We start from the raw sequence: 27,113 nt of genomic DNA, 5'->3' as shown, positions 1-27,113 counted from the left end.
AGACTTTCTTGCCTGCCATTGGACGTACTCGGGGGGGGGGGGGGGGGGAGGCAGAAAGGGATTGGATAGACCAAGTGCTAATCAAATGTGTTCTGTTTTGAAAATGTATATCTACTGTGCTTTTCGCGCTGAAAAGGAACTTGTCCAGGGGAAGGTAAACAGGCTCTGAGTGAGAGTGTCCCTTTGTCTTGACAAGTCCCAGCCGGAGAATCTTCAATAAAGGTCCTTTACAGAAAAGGCAAAGAGGTGTTCACGTCAGTGTATTCGCTGAAACAGATTGGGGGAAAAAGAATCCGTAGTAACACTCCCTCTACCCCATTTCCCCCTTCCCCTCCCCCTCCTCCCTCTCCCCCATTTCCCGATCTCTCCCCTTCCCTCTCCCCCATTTGTTCCCTCCCCCTCCCCCATCTCACCCCTCCCCATCTCACCCCTCCCTCTCCCCTTCCCCCTCCCCCATCTCCCCTTCCACCTGGTAATGATGTTACGTCACAATACTGAGCCTGCCTCGTGTCTCGCCCACTCACCGCATCTGACTGGCTCCAGCTGTGTCCCTCTTGGCCCACCAGAGGGCAGTGTGGTAGTGCAGCCCAGGAACCTGAATTGTGAGCGACTAAAGAGGTAGGTCACAGGGCATGGGGCGATCCCAGGACACGGGGTGGGGGGGGGGAGGGAATATCCAAGCACACAGGGGTGGGGGGGAATCCAAGGACACGGGGGGGGGGCGAGATCCCAGGACACGGGGGCATGGAGTGATCCCAGGACACGGGGCAGGGGGGGAAATCCAAGCACACAGGGGTGGGGGGGGGCGAGCCCCAGGAAACAGGGGCACGGAGTGATCCCGGGACACGGGGCAGGGGAGGGGGGGAATCCAAGGACATGGGGTGGGAGGGGGGCGAGATCCCGGGACACGGGGCGATCACGGAACAGGGTCAGAGGCCTCTCCCATGTCCAGATGTCTCCTGAACATTGCCATCTGTGCCTGAACCCACTTGCTGCTGAAACCCTCAGCCCTGCTCCTGCAGCTGAGCGCTCTCCTGGGACAATGGGAGGTTGTCCAGGAGAGGGGTGATCTGATCAAAGTTTTCAGGATATAACAGATATAACAGAGAGGGTAGATAGAGAGGAATTATTTCTGTTGGTCGGGGACTAGGGGCATAGTCTAAAAATTAGAGCCAGACCTTTCAGGAGTGAAATTATGAAACACTTCTACACACAGAGGATGGTGGAGGTTTGGAACTCTCTTCCACAAATGGCAATTGATGCCAGATTAATCACTAATTTTAAATCTGAGATTGGTAGATTTTTGTTAACCAAAGTTATTAAGGGATATGGGCCAAAGGTAGGTATATGGCTTAGGTCAAAGAGCTCATTGAATGGTGGATCAGGCTCGAGGGGCTGAATGGCCTCCTATGTTCCTATCTGGTTGTCTCTGGGATGGGGAATCAGTCTCCAGTTGTATTATCTGTTTGCCTCCTTCTGAGCCTGTGTCTGTTGTATTACCTGGCTGACCCTGGGCTGGGATTCATCTCCTGTTGTATTATCCTCTCGGAGTCACAGTGGACATGGTTTTTACAGCGCGACAGCTGCAGGAAAAATGCCGGGAACAGCACCAGCCCTTATACATGGCCTTCTTCGACCTTACAAAGGCCTTTGACACTGTCAACCGCGAGGGTCTATGGAGCGTCCTCCCCCATTTCGGATGCCCCCAAAAGTTCATCACCATCCTCTGCTACTCCACAATGACATGCAGGCCGTGATCCTCACCAATGGATCCATTACAGACCCAATCCATGTCTGGACTGGGGTCAAGCAGGGCTGTGTCATCGCCCCAACCCTCTTCTCAATCTTCTTCACTGCCATGCTCCACCTCACAGTCAACAAGCTCCCCGCTGGAGTGGAGCTAAACTACAGAACCAGTGGGAAGCTGTTTAACCTTCACCTCCAGGCCAGGTCCAAGATCACCCCAACCTCTGTCGTTGAGCTACAGTACGCGGACGATGCCTGTGTCTGCGCCCATTCTGAAGCTGAGCTCCAGAACATATTTACTGAGACGTATGAAAGCATGGGCCTTACGCTAAACATCCAAAAGACAAAGGTCCTCCACCAGCCTGTCCTCGCCACACAGCACTGCCCCCCAGTCATCAGGGCTGCCGAGTTATGGGAAATGGTCCACCTTGTACACGGCCCTGGACAATGTGGACAATTTCCCATACCTCAGGAGCCTCTTACCAACAAGGGCAGATATTGACGATGAGATTCAACACCGCCTCCAGTGTGCCAGTGCAGCCTTTGGTTGTCTGAGAAAGAGAGTGTTTGAAGACCAGGCCCTCAAAACTGCCATCAAGCTCATGGTCTACAGGGCTGTAGTAATACCTGCCCTCCTATATGGCTCAGTGACATGGACCATGTACAGTAGACACCACAAGATGTTGGAGAAATACCACCAACTATGTCTCTGCAAGATCCTACAAATCCCCTGGGAGGACAGATGCATCAACATTAGTGTCCTCGTCCAGGCCAACATCCCCAGCATTGAAGCACTGACCACACTTGATCAGCTCCGCTGGGCAGGCCACATTGTCTGCATGCTAGACACGAGACTCACAAAGCAAACGCTCTACTCGGAACTCCTTCACGGCAAACGAGCCCCAGGTGGGCAGGGGAAACGTTACAGGGACACCCTCAAAGCCTCCCTGATAAAGTGCGACATCCCCACTGACACCTGGGAGTCCCTGGCCAAAGACTGGTGCATCCTAAGTGGAGGAAGTGCATCCGGGAGGGCGCTGAGCACCTCGAGTCTCGTCGCCGAGAGCGTGCAGAAACCAAGCGCAGGCAGCGGACAAACCAGTCCCACCCTCTCTTTCCCTTAGCGACTCGCTTTTAGAGTGGATGCAAGGGACTGCCTGGATGCTAAGAGTGACAGCAAGTCTTCCTCGGTTCCGAGGGGATTGCCTGTGATGATGATGCTGTATTCTCTGTCTGTTCCTGGGCTGGGGAATTGTACCTCTGAGGGCGATGGCGGCGACATCTCCCAGGCTGCCCCGCGGCGGTGGGAGCGCCCTATAATTCCGCCGCCCTTCCTTTTCGGGTCAGCTGACCGGAAGCGGCGGATGCCGGAAGTGCTGCGGCCTGTGTCGACCAGGCTGTGGATTTCTGAGGAGGAGAGAGACAGAGAGCCGCCGCCGCCATGATCCTGCTGGAGATCAACAACCGCATCGTGGAGGAGACCCTCAGCCTGAAACTGGAGAACGCGCTGGCTGGGTGGGTGAGGGAGGGAGTGAGGGGTGAGGGAGGCCCTCTCCCCCGGGCCCTCTCCCTCGGGCCCACCCCCCCGGGCCCACCCTCCCTCTCCCCCGGGCCCTCCCTCTCCCCCGGCCTCTCCCTCTCCCCCGGGCCCTCCCTCCCTCTCCCCCGGGCCCTCCCTCCCTCTCCCTGCCCCCAGGGGATCTCTGTCTTAAATATATTCAATGTCCCAGCCTCCACAGCTCTCTGGGGCAGCGAATTCCACAGATTTACAACCCTCCTGAGAAGGAATTTCTCCTCATCTCAGTTTTAAATGGGCGGCCCCTTATTCTAAGACCATGCCCCCTAGTTCTAGTCTCCCCATCAGTGGGAACATCCTCTCTGCATCCACCTTGTCAAGCCCCCTCATAATCTTATACGTTTTGATAAGATCAGCTCTCATTCTTCTGAATTCCAATGAGTAGAGGCCCAACCTACTCAACCTTTCCTCATAAGTCAACACCCCCCCCCCCCCCATCTTGTCAAACCGAGGGCCCCCACCTGCACTTTCTCTCTCTCCCCTCGCTCAGAGAGCGGGCACGGGTCCGAGTGGCCCTGCGCTGGGTGGTTCTAACGCACCGGGTCCCACTGTCTGGAAGAAACTACCCGCCTGCTGTCCTGGCCAGTGTCTGTTTGTGGGGGGTGTGTGTGGGGGGAGGATGGGGTGTGGGGGGAGAGGGTGGGGTGGGGGGGTGTGTGGGGGGAGGGTGGGGTGGGGGGGTGTGTGGGGTGTGGGGGGAGGGTGGGGTGTGGGGGGAGGGTGGGGTGTGGGGGGAGGGTGGGGTGGGGGGGTGTGTGGGGTGTGGGGGGAGGGTGGGGTGGGGGGGAGGGTGGGGTGTGGGGGGAGGGTGGGGTGGGGGGGTGTGTGGGGGGAGGGTGGGGTGGGGGGGTGTGTGGGGGGAGGATGGGGTGGGGGGGTGTGTGGGGGGAGGATGGGGTGGGGGGGTGTGTGGGGGGAGGATGGGGTGGGGGGGTGTGTGGGGGGAGGATGGGGTGGGGGGGTGTGTGGGGGGAGGATGGGGTGGGGGGGTGTGTGGGGGGAGGATGGGGTGGGGGGGTGTGTGGGGGGAGGGGGGTGTGGGGGGAGGATGGGGTGGGGGGGTGTGTGGGGGGAGGGAAGGTGGGGAGGGGAGGTGGGGTGGGGTAGGGGGGAGGGGAGGGGGGGATGGCGTGGGAGCGTTCAGGACACTACCGGTTGGGGCCAGGATTTACCAGGGCAATCACCTGAGGTAGTTTTAAAATGACAAACAACTGGAAGATAAAGTGAGTGGGACTGAACAAAGAGGGGTGAGAGTCTGAGGTGGAGAGGGGGGAGGATATATCGATTCGAGTTGTGCAAGAGTTAACCTCGATTCCTGTTCTTTAGCTCGGTTCCTGTTCCCTATTTTGCATGTGTTCAGTTCCTCCAGTCAGGAAAGGGTTAACCAGCGAGCGTGCAGCTGCGATTGCAGCATCAGATTTAGCCGTGCTCTGCTGCTCGCACAGGAACCCAGCTGCTTCCCCAATCTGATTTCCAGAATCTCAATCATTCTCCGAATAAAGAGAGTTCCCACCTTAGCTCTGAATTGGTAATGGCCGAGCAAGTAATCCCGAGAGTACCCCCATACCGATAGTCCGAGCTCCCACACCGAGTCCTGCCCCCCCCCCCCAACATGAGGGTCCGTGCTCCCCAGAGTGTGACGGAGGATCCGGTTCTCTCCTCCCCCTCCCCTTCCCCTTCCAAACTTGGTTTTAAAAAGCTTGTAGATGATAGGAAGGTTGAAGAAGTTTGAGAGGAGACTGAGGGAGGGGAGGGGTCCCACAGTTTGAGGGGAGATGGACGGAGGGGAGGGGTCCCACAGTTTGGAGATGGACGGAGGGGACGGTCTCACAGTTTGGAGATGGGGAGGGGAGGGGTCTCACAGTTTGGAGATGGACGGAGGGGAGGGGTCCCACAGTTTGGAGATGGACGGAGGGGACGGTCTCACAGTTTGGGGGAGGGGAGGGGTCTCACAGTTTGGAGATGGACGGAGGGGAGGGGTCCCACAGTTTGGAGATGGACGGTCTCACAGTTTGGAGATGGGGAGGGGAGGGGTCTCTCAGTTTGGAGATGGACGGAGGGGATGGGTCCCACAGTTTGGAGATGGACGGAGGAGACGGTCTCACAGTTTGGGGGAGAGGAGGGTTCTCAGTTTGGAGATGGACGGGGGGGGAGGGGTCTCTCAGTTTGGAGATGGACGGAGGGGAGGGGTCCCACAGTTTGGAGATGGACGGTCTCAGTTTGGAGATGGGGAGGGGAGCGGTCTCTCAGTTTGGAGATGGACGGAGGGGAGGGGTCCCACAGTTTGGAGATGGACGGTCTCAGTTTGGAGATCGGGAGGGGAGCGGTCTCACAGTTTGGAGATGGACGGAGGGGACGGTCTCACAGTTTGGGGGAGGGGAGGGGTCTCACAGTTTGGAGATGGACGGAGGGGAGGGGTCCCACAGTTTGGAGATGGACGGTCTCACAGTTTGGAGATGGGGAGGGGAGGGGTCTCTCAGTTTGGAGATGGACGGAGGGGAGGGGTCCCACAGTTTGGAGATGGACGGAGGGGACGGTCTCACAGTTTGGGGGAGGGGAGGGGTCTCAGTTTGGAGATGGACGGGGGGGGGAGGGGTCTCAGTTTGGAGATGGACGGAGGGGAGGGGTCCCACAGTTTGGAGATGGACGGTCTCACAGTTTGGAGATGGGGAGGGGAGGGGTCTCTCAGTTTGGAGATGGACGGGGGGGGAAGGGGGTCTCAGTTTGGAGATGGACGGGGGGGGAAGGGTCTCACAGTTTGGAGATGGACGGAGGGGAGGGGTCCCACAGTTTGGAGATGGACGGTCTCTCAGTTTGGAGATGGGGAGGGGAGGGGTCTCTCAGTTTGGAGATGGACGGGGGGGGGAAGGGTCTCTCAGTTTGGAGATGGACGGAGGGGAGGGGTCTCACAGTTTCAGGCACTGGGTAAGAATGAGTTGGTGACGGTGGGATGGGTCTGAGTTTGATCGCGGGAAGGTAGTGCGAGTGTGAGACTGGAAATTTGGAGACTAGGCTGGTGTTAATGCTAGCGGAAGATTTGCATTTATATTAAGCACCTCATCACTTCTGGGAAACATCAGTGCTTCAGAGACAGTGAGTTACTGTGAGGCCAAGCCACATGGTTTCGGCAGGTGCCCCTGACCGTGAGATTGACGACTCGGTGATCTGTTAGTGAATGAGTAATGTTAGCCAGGACACTGGGACACTCCCTGCCTTTCAAATGGTGCCGTGCACCAGAGAGACTGGCAGAAACAAACAGTGCTTTGGTTCACAGAGAGAGATGATTGCGATATACATTATAGAAAGCAGGATATATGACCCCTTTAGTCCAGGTAACACTGCCCCAGGGTACAGTATAGAGCGAGGTATTTACAATGGGTGAGCGGGCAGTGCAGGATCTTTAGTGGAAATATTGGTCCTGATCACGCTATCCCTGTGTACATATCAAATCAAGCTGTGAGGTAGTGATCTTTACTCCGAATGGCACTGGCTCTGTGTATCCCTGGTCGGGGTACTTTATACCCAGGAGATTGGAGCTGTAGTTTTAGTGTGTGTGACTCTTGCTGAATGAAATCCTCGCCTGAACTAACTAACTTTCATTCCTTTGCAGCAACAAGCCTGATACGGTGGAAGTTACTTTTGCGGGTAAGCTTTACCCTGCAGTATATCGAGGTGTAACTCAGCACCCCATCTGGCTACAACGTCCGAGGCTAAGGCTGCACCATTAGTGAGGGCACTCCCATGGGTTCTGCACGGATAGCTAACCCCGCGGGGCCTGCAGAGACGAATATCTGAATGGTGACAGATTAGGAAAAGGGGAGGTGCAAAGAGACCTGGGTGTCATGGTACATCAGTCATTGAAGGTTGGCATGCAGGTACAGCAGGTGAAGAAGGCAAATGGCATGTTGGCCTTCATAGCGAAGGGATTTGAGTACAGGGGCAGGGAGGTGTTACTACAGTTGTACAGGGCATTGGTGAGACCACACCTGGAATATTGTGTTCAGTTTTGGTCTCCTGATCTGAGGAAGGACATTCTTGCTATTGAGGGAGTGCAGCGAAGGTTCACCAGACTGATTCCTGGGATGGCAGGACTGACATACGAAGAAAGTCTGGATCGACTAGGCTTATATTCACTGGAGTTTAGAAGGATGAGAGGGCATCTAGTAGAAACATATAAAATTCTGACGGGTTTAGACAGGTTAGATGCAGGAAGAATGTTCCCAATGTTGGGGAAGTCCAGAACCAGGGGTCACTGTCTAAGGATAAGGGGTAAGCCATTTGGGACCGAGATGAGGAGAAACAAGAGATTGGTGTGCAAAATCGAAGCACGTGGTATTGGGGATAATGTACTGACGTGGATAGAGAACTGGTTGGCAGAGATTCGGGATAAACGGGTCCTTTTCAGAATGGCAGACAGTAACTAGTGGAGTGCCGCAGGGCTCAGTGCTGGGGCCCCAGCTCTTTACAATATACATTAACGATTTGGATGAAGGAATTGAGTATAATATCTCCAAGTTTGCAGATGACACCAAGCTGGGTGTCAGTGTGAGCTGTGAGGAGGACGCTAAGAGGCTGCAGGGTGACTTGAACAGGTTAGGTGAGTGGGCAAATGCATGGCAGATGCAGTATAATGTGGATAAATGTGAGGTTATCCACTTTGGGGGCAAAAACAGGAAGACACAATATTATCTGAATGGTGACAGATTAGGAAAAGGGGAGGTGCAATGAGACCTGGGTGTCATGGTTCATCAGTCATTGAAGGTTGGCATGCAGGTACAGCAGGCGGTGAAGAAGGCAAATGGTATGTTGGCCTTCATAGCAAGGGGATTTGAGTATAGGAGCAGGGAGGTGTTACTGCAGTTGTACAGGGCCTTGGTGAGGCCTCACCTGGAATATTGAGATCAGTTTTAGTCTCCTAATCTGAGGAAGGACATTCTTGCTATTGAGGGAGTGCAGCGAAGGTTCACCAGACCAGAGGAGGGGGAGGGGAAAGAGAGGAGGGGGAGGGGAAAGAGAGGAGGGGGAGGGGAAAGAGAGGAGGGGGAGGGGAAAGAGAGGAGGGGGAGGGGAAAGAGAGGAGGGGGAGGGGAAAGAGAGGAGGGGGAGGGGAAAGAGGGGAGGGGGAGGGGAAAGAGGGGAGGGGGAGGGGAAAGAGGGGAGGGGGAGGGGAAAGAGGGGAGGGGGAGGGGAAAGAGGGGAGGGGGAGGGGAAAGAGGGGAGGGGGAGGGGAAAGAGGGGAGGGGGAGGGGAAAGAGGGGAGGGGGAGGGGAAAGAGAGGAGGGGGAGGGGAAAGAGAGGAGGGGGAGGTGGGGGGGCGGTTGAACAGTCAATGTTGAGACGATCCTTTGGGAGTTGCTCTGACATTTGCATTTTGCGTAGATTTCGATGGTGTCCTTTACCACATTTCCAACCCGAATGGGGACAAGACCAAGGTAATGGTCAGCATCGCCCTGAAGTTCTACAAAGAGCTGCAGGATCACGGAGCGGACGAGGTGAGTGGAGCCGGCTGGGGCCGTGAAGGATGTTGTTAACAACCACTTATTTGAATTTATATAGCACCTGTAACTTAGTAATATGTCCCAAGGTGTTTGGCAGGAGTGTTGTCAAAGAAGTTGGTGACACCGAGCCACAGAAAATATTGGAACAGTGACCAAAAGCTTGGTCAAAGAGCTAGCCCCTTTTTAAGGAGGCGAGAGAGGCGCAGAGCTTGGGGCAGCTGAAGGCACATCAGCTGATGGTGAGGCGATTAAAATCGGCTGTGTGCAAGAGGCCAGACTTGGAGGAGCGCAGAGATCTCGGGGTTGTTGGCAATGTTCCCACTAAATTGTCTGTTTATTTCAGTGCGCTGTCCCTGTAAATTTCTGCGCACGCGCGATATTTCAAAAGGAAAAGCTTGTGAGCGGCCTGCGTGGGAGCTTGCAGAGTACTGCACTACCTGTGAGAGAGGGGAGGGCACGGGGGGGCGGGGAGGGGGAGGGTACTGCTGTGGGGAGTGGGCCCTGCCTCTGTGTGGGGGGGGGCGATGATGTCATGTGTCTGTGCATTGGCCGGCCCTGCCCAGGCCTGCGGGTGTGCTGCTGACCATAACGTGTGGTTAGTGTGAGCTCTGCTCTCAGCACAGCCCCGCCACGTATCCTTTTATGGTGATTCTCTCGGCTCTTTTCAAGATACAGGAAGCTGTGACTCACTTCCTGTTGCACTGTTTCCAGCTCTCTCTGCTCGGGCACCACACCACACGCTATCCTCACACCTCCAGGCAACTGCTTCACTCTTTCCATTTTCTGAATTTTGTGTTTCATCAAGTTGAGGGATGTTGGGGCTGAGAAAATTGTTTTGGTCTCCTTGACCAGATACAACACGGGGTTAGATACAGAGTAAAGCTCCCTCTACACTGTCCCATCAAACACTCCCAGGGCAGGTACAGCATGGGGTTAGATACAGAGTAAAGCTCCCTCTACACTGTCCCATCAAACACTCCCAGGGCAGGTACAGCACGGGGTTAGATACAGAGTAAAGCTCCCTCTGCACTGTCCCATCAAACACTCCCAGGGCAGGTACAGGGGGTTAGATACAGAGTAAAGCTCCCTCTACACTGTCCCATCAAACACTCCCAGGGCAGGTACAGCACGGGTTTGAATAAAGATCCCTCAGCGCTTACCTTAATGCAGGAGGAGGAAGGAGAGAAGAAAGGGGAATAGTGGAGGTGTTGGTGGCAAAGTTTGTTGTCCTGCAGTGAGCTGAACGTGCCTTGATGGGAGGTGTTTAACAGCCCCCTATATTGGGGGGGGGGGGCAGGGGTTTAACGGCCCCCTTTAAGGGGGGGGGGGTTTAACGGCCCCCTGTAGGGGGGGGGGTGTTTAACGGCCCCCTGTATTGGGGAGGGGGGGGGTTTAACGGCCCCCTGTATGGGGGCGGGATTTAATGGCCCCCTGTATTGGGGAGGGGGGGGGTGTTTAACGGCCCCCTGTAAAGGGGGGGGGGTTTAACGGCCCCCTGTATTGCGGGTTTGATGGGGTGACTTGCTTGTCTCACCTGTTAACTCTGCCTTGTGCTCTGTCCCTGCAGTTGCTGAAACGAGTGTATGGAGTTTATCTCGTGGCTGCAGAAGCAGGTAAAATATTGCTTTCTTTCTGAATGAATGATGCGTGGGGATTGGGATATATTGAAGTAAAACCCCTGGTTTCTGCCGCATTTTGCGTTATTTCCTGAATCTAAAGCTAACTGGCGGCTTTTAGTAACCAAATTCTAAGCTAGGACGATGTGGGATCTGAGGTGGGTTCATCGGGGTTGTACATGAGCTGGATTGCGAGGACTGGATGGGATGGGATCGTGCCCTGGTGCGCCTCAATCCCCAGCTGTGTGTTCAGCTGCTGCTCTTTGCTATCCTGTTTGTACAGTGGGTGTGGCGATAGTTCAATAAATGCCGTTGTGAAAAGGCTGTTTTTTTAATGGGGATTATTCCAAGTGTTGACACTGCCTTCTCTTTGCCACTCTGAGAACAGCTGCTGGCTGGGACCGAGTACGTGTCCCCCCTCGAGGCTCTCCTGATGCCCCAGTAATTCCGCAGCAAGTTAGATTGTTGGTGTTTAGGTCAATGCTGGGGAAATTAAGTTCTAGTCGTTTTGTTGGGGTCCACGTTACCACTCCCCGGGCCACTTCCACAACTGGGGCTGTGTGCTGTGGTAAAGCATCCCGGGTGTGTCAGTGGGTGTAACTGTGCATGGGTGGGTGACTCTCCCTCTCCCTCTCCCTCTCCCTCTCCCGGAGGCACAGCCCCACTAATGGCACCAAAACCAAGTGGCCGTACTTTGTGAGTGAGCATAGACGGCCATTTGACTGTGGGGGCATCGCACATCCTCCTAGTCCAATTCCTGTGCAGTTTCCAGCCAGCCTCAGCACAGTGAGCGGAGGAATCCTGACTGCTCCCCCTGCCTCGAGGCCAATGATCGCGATCCTGCGGGCACTGAGTCCCACAGGTTGCTGTGGGACAGCTCCCCGCTGCCTTCTGCCCACTGGGCCACGGGGGTGTTGTACAAAGAATGGCGCTGGGTGATGTATTTCCAGGCCACCTGTCGGGGGGTGAGGGGCCGGTTCTCTGGAAGGAGGCCATTTGACCCGTCGAGCACCTTGGCCAGTCCCACTCCCCGCCCTTTCCCCGGAGCCCTGCAATTCTCCAATTCCCTTTTGAAAGCCATGATTGAGTCTGCTGGCACCACCCTGTCAGGCCGTGCATTCCCGATCCTAACCACTCGCTGCGTAAACACATTCTACCTCGTGTCGCACTTGGTTCTTTTACCCATCGCCTTCTCTGGGGGGGGGGGGGGGGGGAGGTCTACCGGGGAGGGGCCATCTCCCAATTGGCCGAGGAGTCTCGCAGTTTTGGACAGCTTGGGGACAGGTACTGTAGCAACACCCGCTCAGGACCACATCCCCACCCCCCCAAACACGTGGGACCCTCAGACAACAGCTGGTCGGTCATCCAGTGGGTTTGTCTGGATTTGACCCCCCCCACATTCCCGCGGGGTTCTCTGGATACAGGGAGCAGGAACACTGGCACCAGTTGGTGTGGGATCATCCTGATCACCCGGCTCTGGCAAACAGCAGCCGGCAACGGTTTGCGGAGTCTCCGTGCACCAATTTGCATGTCACAAGCTGCACTTTGTTTCACATCAAATGCTTTTCTTCCGTTTTTGATTGTTGGTTGGACGTGAAACTAGATCCTTTTGATTTCCCTGTGTCGGTTGACACGCACTGGATGTGAACCAGATCCCAAAGCTCAGTTCGTGCCACTGCCCCTGGGGCACAGCATTAATAAACTTGCAGAATAGGTCTAAGTGGCAAATTAAGGTCAATATTGATGAGCACGAGCTGGTAGAGTTTGGTAGGAAGAATGAGGAGGTCACGTACTCCTTGGAAAATAAGTGTCCAAATGTGGTCGCAGAACAGGGGGATCTGGGGGTAGAGATACACAAATCACTACAAGTAGTGACAGGTTAATAAGGCCATTGGTTTGTTTTTTTTAAACCAATCACGGGTTCATTTCTAGAGGGATTGAGTTGAAAAGCAGAGCAGTTATGTTCAACTTGAATATACCTGGGTTAGCCCACACTGCTGTGCACAGTTCTGGTCTCCATATATCTGGGTTAGCCCACACTTGGAGCACTGTGCACAGTTCTGGTCTCCATATACCTGGGTTAGCCCACACTTGGAGCACTGTGCACAGTTCTGGTCTCCTAGAGGCACTGGAGAAGGTGCAAAAAAGATTCACTAGAATGCAACCAGAACTGAGAGGTTATACCCCTCAGGAGAGATTAAACAGATTGGGGTTCTTCTCTCTGGAAAAGAGAAAGCTATGGGGTGACCCGATAGAGGTCTTAAAGATTCTGAAAGCGTTTGACAGGGGCGACCAGAACTCTTGGTCATCAATATAAGATGGGCACTAATAAACCCAGCAGGCAATTCAGGAGAAACTTCTTTACCCAGAGAGGTGAGAATATGGAGCTTGCTGCCACGGGGAGGGGTTGAGGTGTATAGCAGAGATATATTTAATGAGAAGCTGGATGAACATGGGGACAGGGCTAATCAGGATGGCAAAAGATGGGGTCCCGCTGGGACCACTGTTCACAATTTATATTTAGACTTTGGAATCTCTAAATTTGAAGATGACACCAGGTGGGTTGGGGTTGGGGGGGGGCGGGGTGTGGGAGGGGGAGGGGTGGGGTGGGGGATACTGAGAAGGACTGCCACAAAATACAAGATGACATTAATAAACTTGCAGAATGATCATATAATTGGCAAAATAAATTCAATAAATGTGAGGTATTGTATTTGGTAAGAAAAATCGGGAGGTCACTTATTACTTGGAAATTAGGAATCTAACGGGTAGAGGAGCAAAGGGATCTCTGGGTACAAATCCACATATCACTGATCGCGGCGACAGGTTAGCAAGGCCAGAAAAAGCAAACCAAGCACTAGAGTTTATTTCTAGACGGATAGAACTGTAAAGTAGTGAAGTTATGCTGAACCTGTATGGAAGCTTGGTTAGACTACACTGCGTACCATTGCGATCGCCATATTATATCAAGGATCTCGAGGCACTGGAGAGGGTGCAGAGAAGATTTACAAGATGGTACCAGCAATATGAGGGTTACCTATCGGAAAGGATAAACAGGCTGGGGGTCTATCTTTCTGAGAGAAGGCTGAGGGGTGACCTAATCGCGGTCTTTAACATTGTGAAAGGTTGTGACAGTGGATACAGAGAGAATGTTTCCACTTGTGGGGAAGAACAAAACTAGAGGCCATCAATATCAGACAGTCACCGAGAAATCCAATGGGGAATTCAGGGGAAACATCACCCAGAGAGCGGTGAGAATGTGGAACTCATGCCACAGGGAGGGGTTGAGGTGAATAGTATCGATGTATTTAAGGGGAGGTTAGACAAGTATATGGGGGAGAAGGAAACCGAGGGTTATGCTGATAGTTAGAGAGGCTCAAGTGGAGCATAAACACCAGCATGGACTGGTTGGCCCGAACGGCCTGTTTCTGTGCCGTATATATGTGACTGCGTCTGACACACTGTCGGAGTGGAACAATCGTGGCTCCTGTTTGTGACTGTGAGAGAACTCACTTTATCTCCCATAGGGTACAATGTATCTCTGCTGTTTGATCTGGAAAACATTCCACCCAACAAGGCCGAGGTGGTGCATCAGGCTGGCATGCTGAAAAGGAATTGCTTTGCCTCGGTCTTTGAGAAATACTTCAACTTCCAGGCGGAGGGCAAGGAAGGCGAGAGTCGGGCGTTGATCCACTACCGCGAGGACGAGACGCTGTGAGTGTTCGAGGGGATGGGATGCAACCTGTGGTTCCGGCAAGAAACGTTCCACTGGAAAGCTGGGTCCTGCCGTGTGTCCCGGCCCCGTGTCCCGGCCCCTCCCCCTCCCCGCCCCGCGTCCCGGCCCCTCCCCCCCCCCCCCAGCCCGTGTCCCGGCCCCTCCCCCCCCCCCCAGCCCGTGTCCCGGCCCCTCCCCCTCCCCGCCCCGTGTCCCGGCCCCTCCCCCTCCCCGCCCCGTGTCCCGGCCCCTCCCCCTCCCCGCCCCGTGTCCCGGCCCCTCCCCCCCCCGCCCCGTATTCCGGCCCCTCCCCCCCCCGCCCCGTGTCCCGGCCCCTCCCCCCCCCGCCCCGTGTCCCGGCCCCTCCCCCCCCCCGCCCCGTGTCCCGGCCCCTCCCCCTCCCCGCCCCGTGTCCCGGCCCCTCCCCCCCGCCCCGTATTCCGGCCCCTCCCCCCCCCGCCCCGTGTCCCGGCCCCTCCCCCCCCCGCCCCGTGTCCCGGCCCCTCCCCCCCCCGCCCCGTGTCCCGGCCCCTCCCCCCCCGCCCCGTGTCCCGGCCCCTCCCCCCCCCGCCCCGTGTCCCGGCCCCTCCCCCCCCCCCGCCCCGTGTCCCGGCCCCTCCCCCCCCCGCCCCGTGTCCCGGCCCCTCCCCCCCCCGCCCCGTGTCCCGGCCCCTCCCCCCCCCGCCCCGTGTCCCGGCCCCTCCCCCCCCGCCCCGTGTCCCGGCCCCTCCCCCCCCCGCCCCGCGTCCCGGCCCCCCCGCCCCGGGCCCCGCGTCCCGGCCCCCTCCCCGCCCCGCGTCCCAGCCCCCTGCCCCGCGTCCCGGCCCCCTGCCCCCTCCTCTCCCCCCCCCCCCCCCCCCCCCCCTCACACCTGCCTGGTCCTCTTTCCCCTGCCCTGCCCCCGTTGCCCCTGAGACTCATGGTCCTGTTGGTGCCAGTATTGCTCAGCTCCCACAATGCCCTGCAGCCTCCCCCCACCTCCACATGAAACTTGCCTTTTGTGGTCATGTACTGAGGTAAGATGATTTCACTCTCTCTCCTTTCCAAGTCTGGGACTCGTGCCCCTCGTAGTACAAACCAGCGCTCTTTGACAGCACCCTGTAATTATCAGATTGAATTTTAACAGCTAGTTGAAAGTTCCGATATCTATTTTCAAATTTGTGAGTCACACAAAAACAACATTACTTATTGTAGAGACTTGCATTTATATAGCACCTTTCACCACCTCTGGACATCCCAAAGTGCTTTACAGCCAATGAAGTACTTTTGAAGTGTAGCCACTCTGGTAATGGAGGAAACGCAGGAGCTAATTTTCGCACAGCAAGCTCCCACACACAGCAATGTGATAATGACCGGATCATCGTTTTTTCCGAATGTTGGTTGAGGGATTAAAAAATTGCCCCAGGAAACTCTGGTGAGGTTCCCTGCTCTTAGAAATAGCACCATGGGATCTTTTACATCCCCCCCAGAGGCAGACGGGGCCTCGGTTTAACGTCTCACCTGAAAGACGGCACCTCCGACAGTGCAGCACTCCCTCAGCACTGCGCTGGATTGTCAGCTAAAGTCCCTGGAGTGGGACCTGAACCCACAACCTTCTGACTGCGGCGTGTGCTGCCCACGGAGACACGACTGACACATTCAGTGTGGGGTGGGACCATTGAGAGGACAGGATTGAGAGTTAGAGGATAAGTGGGAATTGGTGGGGAGACCGAACACAAGAGGGGGGGTTGGGGCGGGGGGAGAAATCCTGAATTATTTGTGAGATGAGAGGGACTGTAATAAAAAGAAAGTATTAGTTTAGCTAAAGGATGGACCAAGTGACGGGACCGGACGGGATAAATCCTTGGATCGTGAGGGAAGTCTAGGCTGGCACTGTTCTGTCCTGCCTCACAGCCACTTCTCTTGGTCCCTGCTCTGCTTGTCTGATGAGCCACAATTTCTTCCATTTTTACTTTACAAGATCAAAGCCGCTGTCGTCTGCCCCTGACTCAAACTCGGGCTGAACGAGGCACTTCTCAAACCTATCTGACCCCACGCTGAGCTACCGACCCCATATCCTCCGTCACAGAGGCCACCTGCCTCGGCCTACGTGACATTGCCTGCCTCAGTCCACACCCCGGGCTCTCCTGCCCGGCCTCCCACCCTCCTCCCTTCATACACCTCTGGTTGTTGTCTCTGCTGCTGGGCCAACACCACAAATCACTTGGCTCATCAGCCCTTTTAGGAACTTGAGCACACAAAATCTAGGCTGACACTCCAGTGCAGTGCTGAGGGAGTGCTGCACTGTCGGAGGTGCCGTCTTTTGGATGAGACGTTAAACCGAGGCCCCGTCTGCTCTCTCGGGTGGGTGTAAAAGATCCCAGGGCACTATTTGAAGAGGAGTGGGGGAGTTCTCCCCAGATGATCTCATTGGCTGGAAAGCACTTTGAGACGTCCGGTGGTGGTGGAAGGCGCTTTATAAATGCAGGTCTTTACTGCCCCAATATTCCCGGTGTCTCAGAGCAGTGATCCTTGTGCAATGGACTGTGATAAATGTGGAGCTTGGTCCTGATTTGCACCCCCTAACCGAGACCGCCGACCCCTTCCGTCGTGGGGCAGTGATCGCCTGCACCCTCCTGGCTGGATTACAGTATTTCTGTTGTGTGTCACTGGGGGGTGGGGGGGTTAATCTCAGCGGCTGCTCCGTGACTGACCCATGTTTGTCATTCTCCAGGTACGTGGAGGCCAAGAAGGACCGAGTGACTGTGGTCTTCAGCACCGTCTTCAAGGATGATGATGATGTTGTGATCGGGAAGGTCTTCATGCAGGTAGGAGCAGCAAGTGAGGGACATCCCAGGTCACCGCTCCCCCTCGCCCTGTGCCCCCCGCCCCCCCCACACACCGAAACCCCTTTAATTCCCCCGTGTGGCCGATCGAAGCTGCACTTTACCATCACATGGTCTTCTCCCTTTTGATTTTAATTGCTGTTTGTGATTTGAAACCCTTCCAACTGCAGAGTGTCAGATTGCACGGACTGGAAGCCCAGCACCCCCCCCCCCCCTGCCTCGTTCAATCTGTGGGGGGGGGATTCACAGCAGCCCCCCCGGATCGCGTTGTGTAATCAGAGCCGTACCCCATCACCCTGAGGGAGGGGGGCCCCGTACCCCATCACCCTGAGGGAGGGGGGGGCCGTACCCCATCACCCTGAGGGAGGGGGGGGCCGTACCCCATCACCCTGAGGGAGGGGGGCCCCGTACCCCATCACCCTGAGGGAGGGGGGGCCCCCCGTACCCCATCACCCTGAGGGAGGGGGGGGCCGTACCCCATCACCCTGAGGGAGGGGGGCCCCGTACCCCATCACCCTGAGGGAGGGGGGCCCCGTACCCCATCACCCTGAGGTAGGGGGGGCCGTACCCCATCACCCTGAGGCAGGGGGGGCCCCGTACCCCATCACCCTGAGGGAGGGGGCCCCGTACCCCATCACCCTGAGGGAGGGGGCCCCGTACCCCATCACCCTGAGGGAGGGGGCCCCGTACCCCATCACCCTGAGGGAGGGGGCCCCGTACCCCATCACCCTGAGGGAGGGGGCCCCGTACCCCATCACCCTGAGGGAGGGGGCCCCGTACCCCATCACCCTGAGGGAGGGGGCCCCGTACCCCATCACCCTGAGGGAGGGGGCCCCGTACCCCATCACCCTGAGGGAGGGGGCCCCGTACCCCATCACCCTGAGGGAGGGGGCCCCGTACCCCATCACCCTGAGGGAGGGGGCCCCGTACCCCATCACCCTGAGGGAGGGGGCCCCGTACCCCATCACCCTGAGGGAGGGGGCCCCGTACCCCATCACCCTGAGGGAGGGGGCCCCGTACCCCATCACCCTGAGGGAGGGGGCCCCGTACCCCATCACCCTGAGGGAGGGGGCCCCGTACCCCATCACCCTGAGGGAGGGGGCCCCGTACCCCATCACCCTGAGGGAGGGGGCCCCGTACCCCATCACCCTGAGGGAGGGGGCCCCGTACCCCATCACCCTGAGGGAGGGGGCCCCGTACCCCATCACCCTGAGGGAGGGGGCCCCGTACCCCATCACCCTGAGGGAGGGGGCCCCGTACCCCATCACCCTGAGGGAGGGGGCCCCGTACCCCATCACCCTGAGGGAGGGGGCCCCGTACCCCATCACCCTGAGGGAGGGGGCCCCGTACCCCATCACCCTGAGGGAGGGGGCCCCGTACCCCATCACCCTGAGGGAGGGGGCCCCGTACCCCATCACCCTGAGGGAGGGGGCCCCGTACCCCATCACCCTGAGGGAGGGGGCCCCGTACCCCATCACCCTGAGGGAGGGGGCCCCGTACCCCATCACCCTGAGGGAGGGGGCCCCGTACCCCATCACCCTGAGGGAGGGGGCCCCGTACCCCATCACCCTGAGGGAGGGGGCCCCGTACCCCATCACCCTGAGGGAGGGGGCCCCGTACCCCATCACCCTGAGGGAGGGGGCCCCGTACCCCATCACCCTGAGGGAGGGGGCCCCGTACCCCATCACCCTGAGGGAGGGGGCCCCGTACCCCATCACCCTGAGGGAGGGGGCCCCGTACCCCATCACCCTGAGGGAGGGGGCCCCGTACCCCATCACCCTGAGGGAGGGGGCCCCGTACCCCATCACCCTGAGGGAGGGGGCCCCGTACCCCATCACCCTGAGGGAGGGGGCCCCGTACCCCATCACCCTGAGGGAGGGGGCCCCGTACCCCATCACCCTGAGGGAGGGGGCCCCGTACCCCATCACCCTGAGGGAGGGGGCCCCGTACCCCATCACCCTGAGGGAGGGGGCCCCGTACCCCATCACCCTGAGGGAGGGGGCCCCGTACCCCATCACCCTGAGGGAGGGGGCCCCGTACCCCATCACCCTGAGGGAGGGGGCCCCGTACCCCATCACCCTGAGGGAGGGGGCCCCGTACCCCATCACCCTGAGGGAGGGGGGGCCCCGTACCCCATCACCCTGAGGGAGGGGGGGCCCCGTACCCCATCACCCTGAGGGAGGGGGGCCCAGTACCCCATCACCCTGAGGGAGGGGGGGCCCCGTACCCCATCACCCTGAGGGAGGGGGGGGGCCCGTACCCCATCACCCTGAGGGAGGGGGGGGCCCGTAACCCCATCACCCTGAGGGAGGGGGGGGCCGTACCCCATCACCCTGAGGGAGGGGGGGGCCGTACCCCATCACCCTGAGGGAGGGGGGGGCCGTACCCCATCACCCTGAGGGAGGGGGGGCCGTACCCCATCACCCTGAGGGAGGGGGGGCCGTACCCCATCACCCTGAGGGAGGGGGGGCCGTACCCCATCACCCTGAGGTAGGGGGGGGCCCGTACCCCATCACCCTGAGGGAGGGGGGGCCCCGTACCCCATCACCCTGAGGGAGGGGGGGGCCGTACCCCATCACCCTGAGGTAGGGGGGGGCCGTACCCCATCACCCTGAGGTAGGGGGGGGCCCGTACCCCATCACCCTGAGAGGGGGGGGCCCCGTACCCCATCACCCTGAGGGAGGGGGGGCCCCGTACCCCATCACCCTGAGGGAGGGGGGGCCCCGTACCCCATCACCCTGAGGGAGGGGGGGCCCCGTACCCCATCACCCTGAGGTAGGGGGGCCCCGTACCCCATCACCCTGAGGGAGGGGGGGCCGTACCCCATCACCCTGAGGGAGGGGGGGCCCCGTACCCCATCACCCCGAGGGAGGGGGGGCCCCGTACCCCATCACCCCGAGGGAGGGGGCCCGTACCCCATCACCCCGAGGGAGGGGGGGCCGTACCCCATCACCCCGAGGGAGGGGGGGGCCGTACCCCATCACCGAGGGAGGGGGGGGCCCGTACCCCATCACCGAGGGAGGGGGGGGCCCGTACCCCATCACCGAGGGAGGGGGGGGCCCGTACCCCATCACCCCGAGGGAGGAGGGGGCCCCCTGTACCCCATCACCCCGAGGGAGGAGGGGGCCCCCTGTACCCCAGCACCCTGAGGGGGTCCCAGCCGGTGTGGAACTGCTGCCTCACCTGTCCTGGTGCTCGGTCAGTGACCGTGGGTGAAGGGCTCTAGACACTGTGCTGTCTCCAGCCACTCGATGAGCATCGTTGATGTATTTTTTGTTGAGTTTCTCAGGAGTTCAAAGAGGGTCGGAGAGCGAGTCACACTGCTCCCCAGGTGTTGTTCAGTCACAGGGAGCCTCCGCTGGAGCTGAAGGACACTGACGCAGCAGTGGGTGACAACATTGGCTACATCACCTTCGGTAGGTGCCTTCCCACCATTAATTGTTGACCGATTTACCAGTGTTCTGTGATCGCCCAGAGTCACAACCTCCAGTGTTTATCCAATCATGGAGATTTACAGCCGGCCGGCAGAGACCTATCCCGCCTACTCCCACTTTCCCGCTCTCGGTCCGTAGCCCTGTAGGTTACGGCACTTCAGGAGCACATCCAGCTACTGTTTAAATGTGGTGAGGGTTTCTGCCTCTACCACCCTTTCAGGCCGTGAGTTCCAGACCCCCACCACCCTCTGGGTGAAGAAATTTCCCCTCAAATCCCCTCTAAACCTCCCCCCAATTACTGTAAATCTATGCCCCCTGGTTATTGATAGTCTCTGCCAAGGGAAACCGGTCCGTCCTATCCACTCTATCCAGGCCCCTCACATTTTATACACCTCCGTAAGATCCCCTCAGCCTCCTCTGTGTGTGTTCAGGACGAGAGGAAAATTCTGCTTTGAAGTCGTGGGCGGCCGCAGCATTATTGATCTGAGATTAAAAACTAAACCAGTGAAGCAAATACAACATTCAATTAAAAAAATCTGTTCTCCCAGCTGCCGCCCGCATCTTAAATTCCTGCTGCTGCTCGGGGGGTGGGCAGGGCAGGAATAACCACAGTAAAGCTCCCTCTACACTGTCCCATCACACACTCCCAGGGCAGGTACAGCACGGGGTTAGATACAGAGTAAAGCTCCCTCTACACTGTCCCATCAAACACTCCCAGGGCAGGTACAGGGGGTTAGATACAGAGTAAAGCTCACTCTACACTGTCCCATCAAACACTCCCAGGGCAGGTACAGGGGGTTAGATACAGAGTAAAGCTCCCTCTGCACTGTCCCGTCACACACTCCCAGGGCAGGTACAGGGGGTTAGATCCAGGGTAAAGCTCCCTCTGCACTGTCCCGTCACACACTCCCAGGGCAGGTACAGGGGGTTAGATCCAGGGTAAAGCTCCCTCTGCACTGTCCCGTCACACACTCCCAGGGCAGGTACAGGGGGTTAGATACAGGGTAAAGCTCCCTCTGCACTGTCCCGTCACACACTCCCAGGGCAGGTACTGCTCTGCTGGTTGATGTATGGGAGTGTTGCAGATTGATCTGTCAAGCTGCTGTTGTGCTGGATAGTGACTGGCTCTCCGGTAACAGTTCAATCTTGTCAGATTTCTGCTGATTTATGATGGGTTTGAATGGAATATGACCCTGACCTTCGTATCTCTTTAAAGCACCTGTGCCCAGGGCCATGTGGGGAGTACATGGTCCTCGAGCCTTCATATATAGTCCCTGCGAGTCCAGAATCTCTCCAGCTGATTCTGTCCACCGAGGCTCGACTTAAATATCATCTCCCAACACTGGGCAGATCTGTGCACAAAGCGAGTCAATCGTGCAGTAATATCCCAGAAGTGTTTCGCAAACCTTCTGGAGTTTGTAAACCGTGTTCCCTGTGGGTGCCTGGGCTGTCCGTGTGTTGAGGGCTGTCTTACTTTCTCGGTTGTGTCTGTGTCTCAGACACTGTCTCCGTTGTGCTCACTTTTGTCGTTCCTGTTTCTGTTTTGCCAGTGCTGTTCCCTCGACACACCAACCCCAACACCCGTGACAACACCATCAACCTGATCCATACCTTCCGGGATTACTTACATTACCACATCAAGTGCTCCAAGGTGAGAAGGCGGCTGGACACGCCAGTGTTCTCTGTCCAATAACTGCGGTGTGCCGCTGGTGATAAAGGGGGCAGGAGCTCAGTCTTTGCGCTGTCGACCCACTGCTGCTCTTTTCCCCGAGGAAGTCACGCTCCTGAACGGGACACTGGGAGTTTCAGTGCCCCTGTGTCGCTAAGTGGAACGTGTGATTGTGGGGCAATAGGGAAAGAGCGGGGGGTGGGGGGGATCTAATGGGATCGCTCTTTCACAGAGCCTGCACGATGGCTGAATGGCCTCCTTCTGTGCTGTGATTCTGTACCGCCCCGAGTGCCACGGAGGGTCATGCACCATTTTATATTCAACCGTTCCTCCCTGCAATTCACTCCCCTCTAAAATCTCCGACTGGTGTCAGTTCCACGGTCTCCGGCTAAAGGCTGGTACCTCACCAAGTGCTCGCTCTCCGTACGTTAATCTGGGCGGTGGACATCGGCAGGCTATTCCACCACCAGTGGCATCACAGTGCAGCGTGACCGTCCCCCGATGACCCCCACCCGTGTCCTTTTATAGCGGGAGTGGCTGGAGAGTGGACCCTTCCTCACCAGACGCTGCCGAGTCCCGTTGGAGCGCCGGTCCAGCATTGGCCCAGACCTGAGGAGTTACCGATGGACAGCCCGGGGGCCCAAGCTCTACATTATAACGTGCGTCTCCCCACTTGACCATCCCGTGTCAGCCCTGCGTCCAGCGAGTATCGTGTCCTGCATGTGTCGACGCCTTTACCCCCCCCCCCCCCCCCCCCCCCCAGCACTGCAAGCAATGCCACGGGAGGTGGCCCGTTAACGGATCTCCGGAGGGTGGCCGCGGTTTGACGTGTCTTTGCGTTGCTGCAGGCCTACATCCACACCCGTATGCGGGCCAAGACGTCGGACTTCCTGAAGGTGCTGAACCGTGCGCGGCCAGAGACTGAGAAGAAGGAGATGAAGACTATGTCGTAAGTACCGAGCGGGGGGGCCGCGGGTGGGGAGGGCGGGGCCGCGGGGGGGGGCGCGGGTGGGGAGGGCGGGGCCGTGGGGGGGGCGCGGGTGGGGAGGGCGGGGCCGCGGGTGGGAGGGGGGCCGTGGGTGGGGAGGGCGGGGCCGCGGGTGGGGCCGCGGGGGGTGGGGGGCGGGGCCGCGGGTGGGGAGGGCGGGGCCGCGGGTGGGGGAGGGCCGTGGGGGGGCCGCGGGGGGTGGGGGGCGGGGCCGCGGGTGGGGAGGGCGGGGCCGCGGGTGGGGGAGGGCGGGGCCGCGGGGGGTGGGGCCGTGGGGGGGCCGCGGGGGGTGGGGGGCGGGGCCGCGGGTGGGGAGGGCGGGGCCGCGGGTGTGGGAGGGCGGGGCCCCTGGTTGTCGATCCCCTCGCCGGGTCGGTGGCGGTGGGTAGGGTATAAATCACCAGAGCCCCAGCGTGATTTGCGCGGATTCACAGCACATACCCGCGGCTCCGCCCCGCTGATTACTCGTGCATTGAATAAAACATGAATATGTTACACTCCTGCAATACTCGCGGTTGCCACATTGATCGGCTCCTGACAATCCGCACTGATTCTCTGTCTTTATTGCATGTTGCTGAATTTGAATGCGACAGATTACAGAACAATTCGTGGTAACGAGTAATATATTCAGGAGAGATCTGAGATCTTCACTTATCCGGCAGTGTTTTGAGTAATCAGACCTCATTAAATTAAAAGCAGATTAAATTCAGTGGGAGCCGATGCAAACTTAAGATGCTTCACAGGCGTCGTTAAAGGTGCTGCTCACCCGACGGACAGCGGATAAATCCCGCTGCGAGTGTGGTACTGCTGTACAGGGCGGGACCCCGCCCCCGGGGACAACCCCCCCCAGCCCCGTCTCATCACCCTGGCCACGCCAGGTTTGAGGGGGCTATTGGATCACAGGAATTATCCTCAATACCGCTGGGCTTGGGGGTGCGGGGTAAATACAGCTCTGGAGGAGGAGGGTCCCTACTTCTTGCTGATCACTGGGCCCTGATGGACAGGTGCGTGACGGTGACTCTTGGCTGTGATGCCCCCCTTGGTCAACTATCTACCGTCACTTTACAGACTAGGGTCAGCAGTGGAAAAAGGCATTTGGGCGAGGTGCTGTCGGAGGGGGGGGTCGAGGGGTGCGTGCGGGGTCCGTGTCTTTCTCCTGCAGGTTTTTCATCTGTTTTGCATCTGCAGTTCTGAGAATGAGAACTGCTCATTGAATAGTGCTTTGTGTATAATTTGCATTCTGCTTTGCATGTCTTGTGTGTGCTAAAGTACGTTGAATCAGACTTTGCTCAACACCTGTGTTCCCTGTATAACACACACCGCTTGCTCTCCATTCTGACATTTCAAACCACCCTGTACTGTACCCGTGTTATACAGTGACAGACCTGTGCCCCAGTGTTATACAGTGACAGACCTGTACCCCAGTGTTATACAGTGACAGACCTGTACCCACCAGTACTGTACCCCAGTGTTATACAGTGACAGACCTGTACCCACCAGTACTGTACCCCAGTGTTATACAGTGACAGACCTGTACCCACCAGTACTGTACCCCAGTGTTATACAATGACAGACCTGTACCCACCAGTACTGTACCCGTGTTATACAGTGACAGACCTGTACCCACCAGTACTGTACCACAGTGTTATACAGTGACAGACCTGTACCCACCAGTACTGTACCCCAGTGTTATACAGTGACAGACCTGTACCCACTAGTACTGTACCACAGTGTTATACAGTGACAGACCTGTACCCACCAGTACTGTACCCCAGTGTTATACAGTGACAGACCTGTACCCACCAGTACTGTACCCCAGTGTTATACAGTGACAGACCTGTACCCACCAGTACTGTACCCCAGTGTTATACAGTGACAGACATGTACCCACCAGTACTGTACCCCAGTGTTATACAGTGACAGACCTGTACCCACCAGTACTGTACCCCAGTGTTATACAGTGACAGACCTGTACCCACCAGTACTGTACCCCAGTGTTATACAGTGACAGACCTGTACCCACCAGTACTGTACCCCAGTGTTATACAGTGACAGACCTGTACCCACCAGTACTGTACCCCAGTGTTATACAGTGACAGACCTGTACCCACCAGTACTGTACCCCAGTGTTATACAGTGACAGACCTGTACCCACCAGTACTGTACCCCAGTGTTATACAGTGACAGACCTGTACCCACCAGTACTGTACCACAGTGTTATACAGTGACAGCATGTGTGTACACTTTGCTGCGTGCAGCTCTACCTGTGGCATGTTATGTTGCATGTTTATGTTTCCCCCCCCCCCCCCCAGGTGGTTCCATGGCAGACTCGACTCTGGCTTTATGCAGCAGCAAGCCTTTGGCGATAGTCCGATAGCTACAGTGCCCAGTCAGTGGACAGACAGTGCAGTGCAGTCCAGGAGTGTCAGGCCTTCTGATAAATATTCGCGTGAGTGACACGGAGGTTACTGGAGTGTAGCAGTCGTCTTCCCCTGCCAGCTGATCTCTCGGAAATAGATGGATACAGTAAAACACAAGTGCCGAGATCACAGCCCGGTGCGGCACTGAGGCACAGTGAGCTCCGGGATCCGGGCCGGGCACCCCCCCCCACCCCCCGCTCTGTACCCAAGCGGTGCGGCCCCTGAGCGAGGTGGGAGGGGGCAAATCAATAATCGCCTCCTCGCCGTGTGAGGGCAGGGTCGGCCCTCCACAGTGAGATTGCCGGCAGCTGCCCGAGGGGAGGTGGGATCAGGGGTCCGGGTCAGGAGGAGTAAGACACCGGGACGAAGGGGAGAATGTGGAGCATGCCGAGGGTTGGGCCGTGCTCGTTCTCAGAAACAGGAATCCAGGTTTACCCTCGCTTTTCAAAGGGGCTAAACTCCCACTGCTTTTCTGACAGTTCTGTTAGCTGAGCAGGGGCTGGGTGGGGAGGGGGGCAGCTGGTTGGTGGGGAGGGGGGCCGGCTGCGGGGGGGGGCCTTATTGGTGTTAGAAGCCGCCAGAGGGATGATGACAATAAAAGGCCGAATTGCAGTGCTGCCGCCAACAGTTTGTTCTCCGTGTGGGGCACGATGACAAAACTCCTCGAAGCGACAATTAGTCTGACCTCTCGCGTGGGGGGGGGCGGGGCCATGGTGAGGGGGCGGGGCCATGGTGAGGGGGTGGGACTGGGCATCGCGAGGGGGCGGGGCCATGGTGAGGGGCGGGGCTGGGCAGCACAAGAGGGTGGGGCCATGGTGAGGTGGGGGGCAACGCTGGTGAGCGTGATGTTTATCCGGTTCTGATTGTCTCATTCTGTCCACAGGGGGAAGACCTTTTCGGCCCGATAACCCTCCCGGCCACTGAGTCCGAAGCTGGTGATGTCTGCACCGAGCTCCAGCCAGGGGTCAGTCGGACCCTCGTCCAGTGCCTGGATTATTCCTTTCATCTCATTAATTTGAGAGCGATTCTGGGCCGAGCTTTGCTTCCATTAACTTTCTGCCTTCCTGATGGTGCCCATGGACCCGTATAATGAATAGAAACCCCTTCTATCTTCCCCTCTCACTGCCCTCTAATGTCCTGCTGTTGCTTTGCACGGCCATTATCCAATTGATTCCGTGTCTGGCTCTCCGATCCGGCTCGGACGGTACAACAGGAGGAGGCGCAGACTGTAAGCACTTCCAAAAGAATAAATCTTTTATATGTCACTCCTGCCTCTCGGCTTTTCATTTCCATCTTTTGTTATTTTATTTTTGTGACTGGATTTTTGAATTCTTAAAGGTAAGCGACATCTGTGCTGAATATGAAACGCTCTTCAGTGTCGGCATCAAACACTCCCAGGGCAGGTACAGGGGGTTAGATACAGAGTAAAGCTCCCTCTACACTGTCCCATCAAACACTCCCAGGGCAGGTACAGGGGGTTAGATACAGAGTAAAGCTCCCTCTACACTGTCCCATCAAACACTCCCAGGGCAGGTACAGGGGGTTAGATACAGAGTAAAGCTCCCTCTACACTGTCCCATCAAACACTCCCAGGGCAGGTACAGGGGGTTAGATACAGAGTAAAGC

At 57.8% G+C, this 27,113-nt stretch overlaps 1 protein-coding gene and 1 non-coding gene across 3 annotated transcripts; both read left to right on the top strand.

The window, feature by feature from the left end:
* The first annotated feature begins 3,098 nt into the window (after positions 1–3,098).
* arpc2 (actin related protein 2/3 complex, subunit 2) lies at positions 3,099–26,752 on the top strand. Of its 2 annotated transcripts, XM_070875124.1 has the most exons (11): positions 3,099–3,261; positions 6,933–6,967; positions 8,702–8,814; positions 10,388–10,433; positions 13,964–14,150; positions 16,865–16,958; positions 20,266–20,392; positions 21,961–22,061; positions 22,928–23,028; positions 25,380–25,516; positions 26,371–26,752. In XM_070875124.1, the coding sequence occupies exons 1-11, from the start codon at positions 3,188–3,190 to the stop codon at positions 26,409–26,411; spliced, it is 1,056 nt and encodes a 351-aa protein (XP_070731225.1). In that variant the 5' UTR covers positions 3,099–3,187; the 3' UTR covers positions 26,412–26,752. The 2 variants fall into 2 exon arrangements, with proteins under 2 accessions (XP_070731225.1, XP_070731226.1); XM_070875125.1 differs by lacking the exon at positions 25,380–25,516 and having other exon boundaries at positions 3,100–3,261.
* Positions 26,065–26,178, top strand: LOC139260660 (small nucleolar RNA SNORD89). Its single transcript, XR_011592840.1, has one exon. It is a non-coding gene; the product is annotated as a small nucleolar RNA SNORD89 (small nucleolar RNA).
* Positions 26,753–27,113: the final 361 nt, after the last annotated feature.

The sequence above is a fragment of the Pristiophorus japonicus genome, chromosome 3 (assembly GCF_044704955.1).
Source record: "Pristiophorus japonicus isolate sPriJap1 chromosome 3, sPriJap1.hap1, whole genome shotgun sequence".
NCBI classification, from domain to species: Eukaryota; Metazoa; Chordata; class Chondrichthyes; family Pristiophoridae; genus Pristiophorus; species Pristiophorus japonicus.
The sequence above is the reverse complement of the archived record's forward strand: the minus strand, read 5'-3'. Positions and strand labels throughout refer to the sequence as shown.

What these genes read in the sequence shown, in the direction of transcription:
- arpc2 (XM_070875124.1), top strand. Translation starts at nt 3,188, where the DNA reads ATGATCCTGCTGGAGATCAACAACCGCATCGTGGAGGAGACCCTCAGC. An exon ending in ACCACATCAAGTGCTCCAAG is followed by an intron (nt 22,062 to 22,927) that starts GTGAGAAGGCGG and finishes GCGTTGCTGCAG; the next exon opens with GCCTACATCCACACCCGTAT. An exon ending in GCCTTCTGATAAATATTCGC is followed by an intron (nt 25,517 to 26,370) that starts GTGAGTGACACG and finishes TTCTGTCCACAG; the next exon opens with GGGGAAGACCTTTTCGGCCC.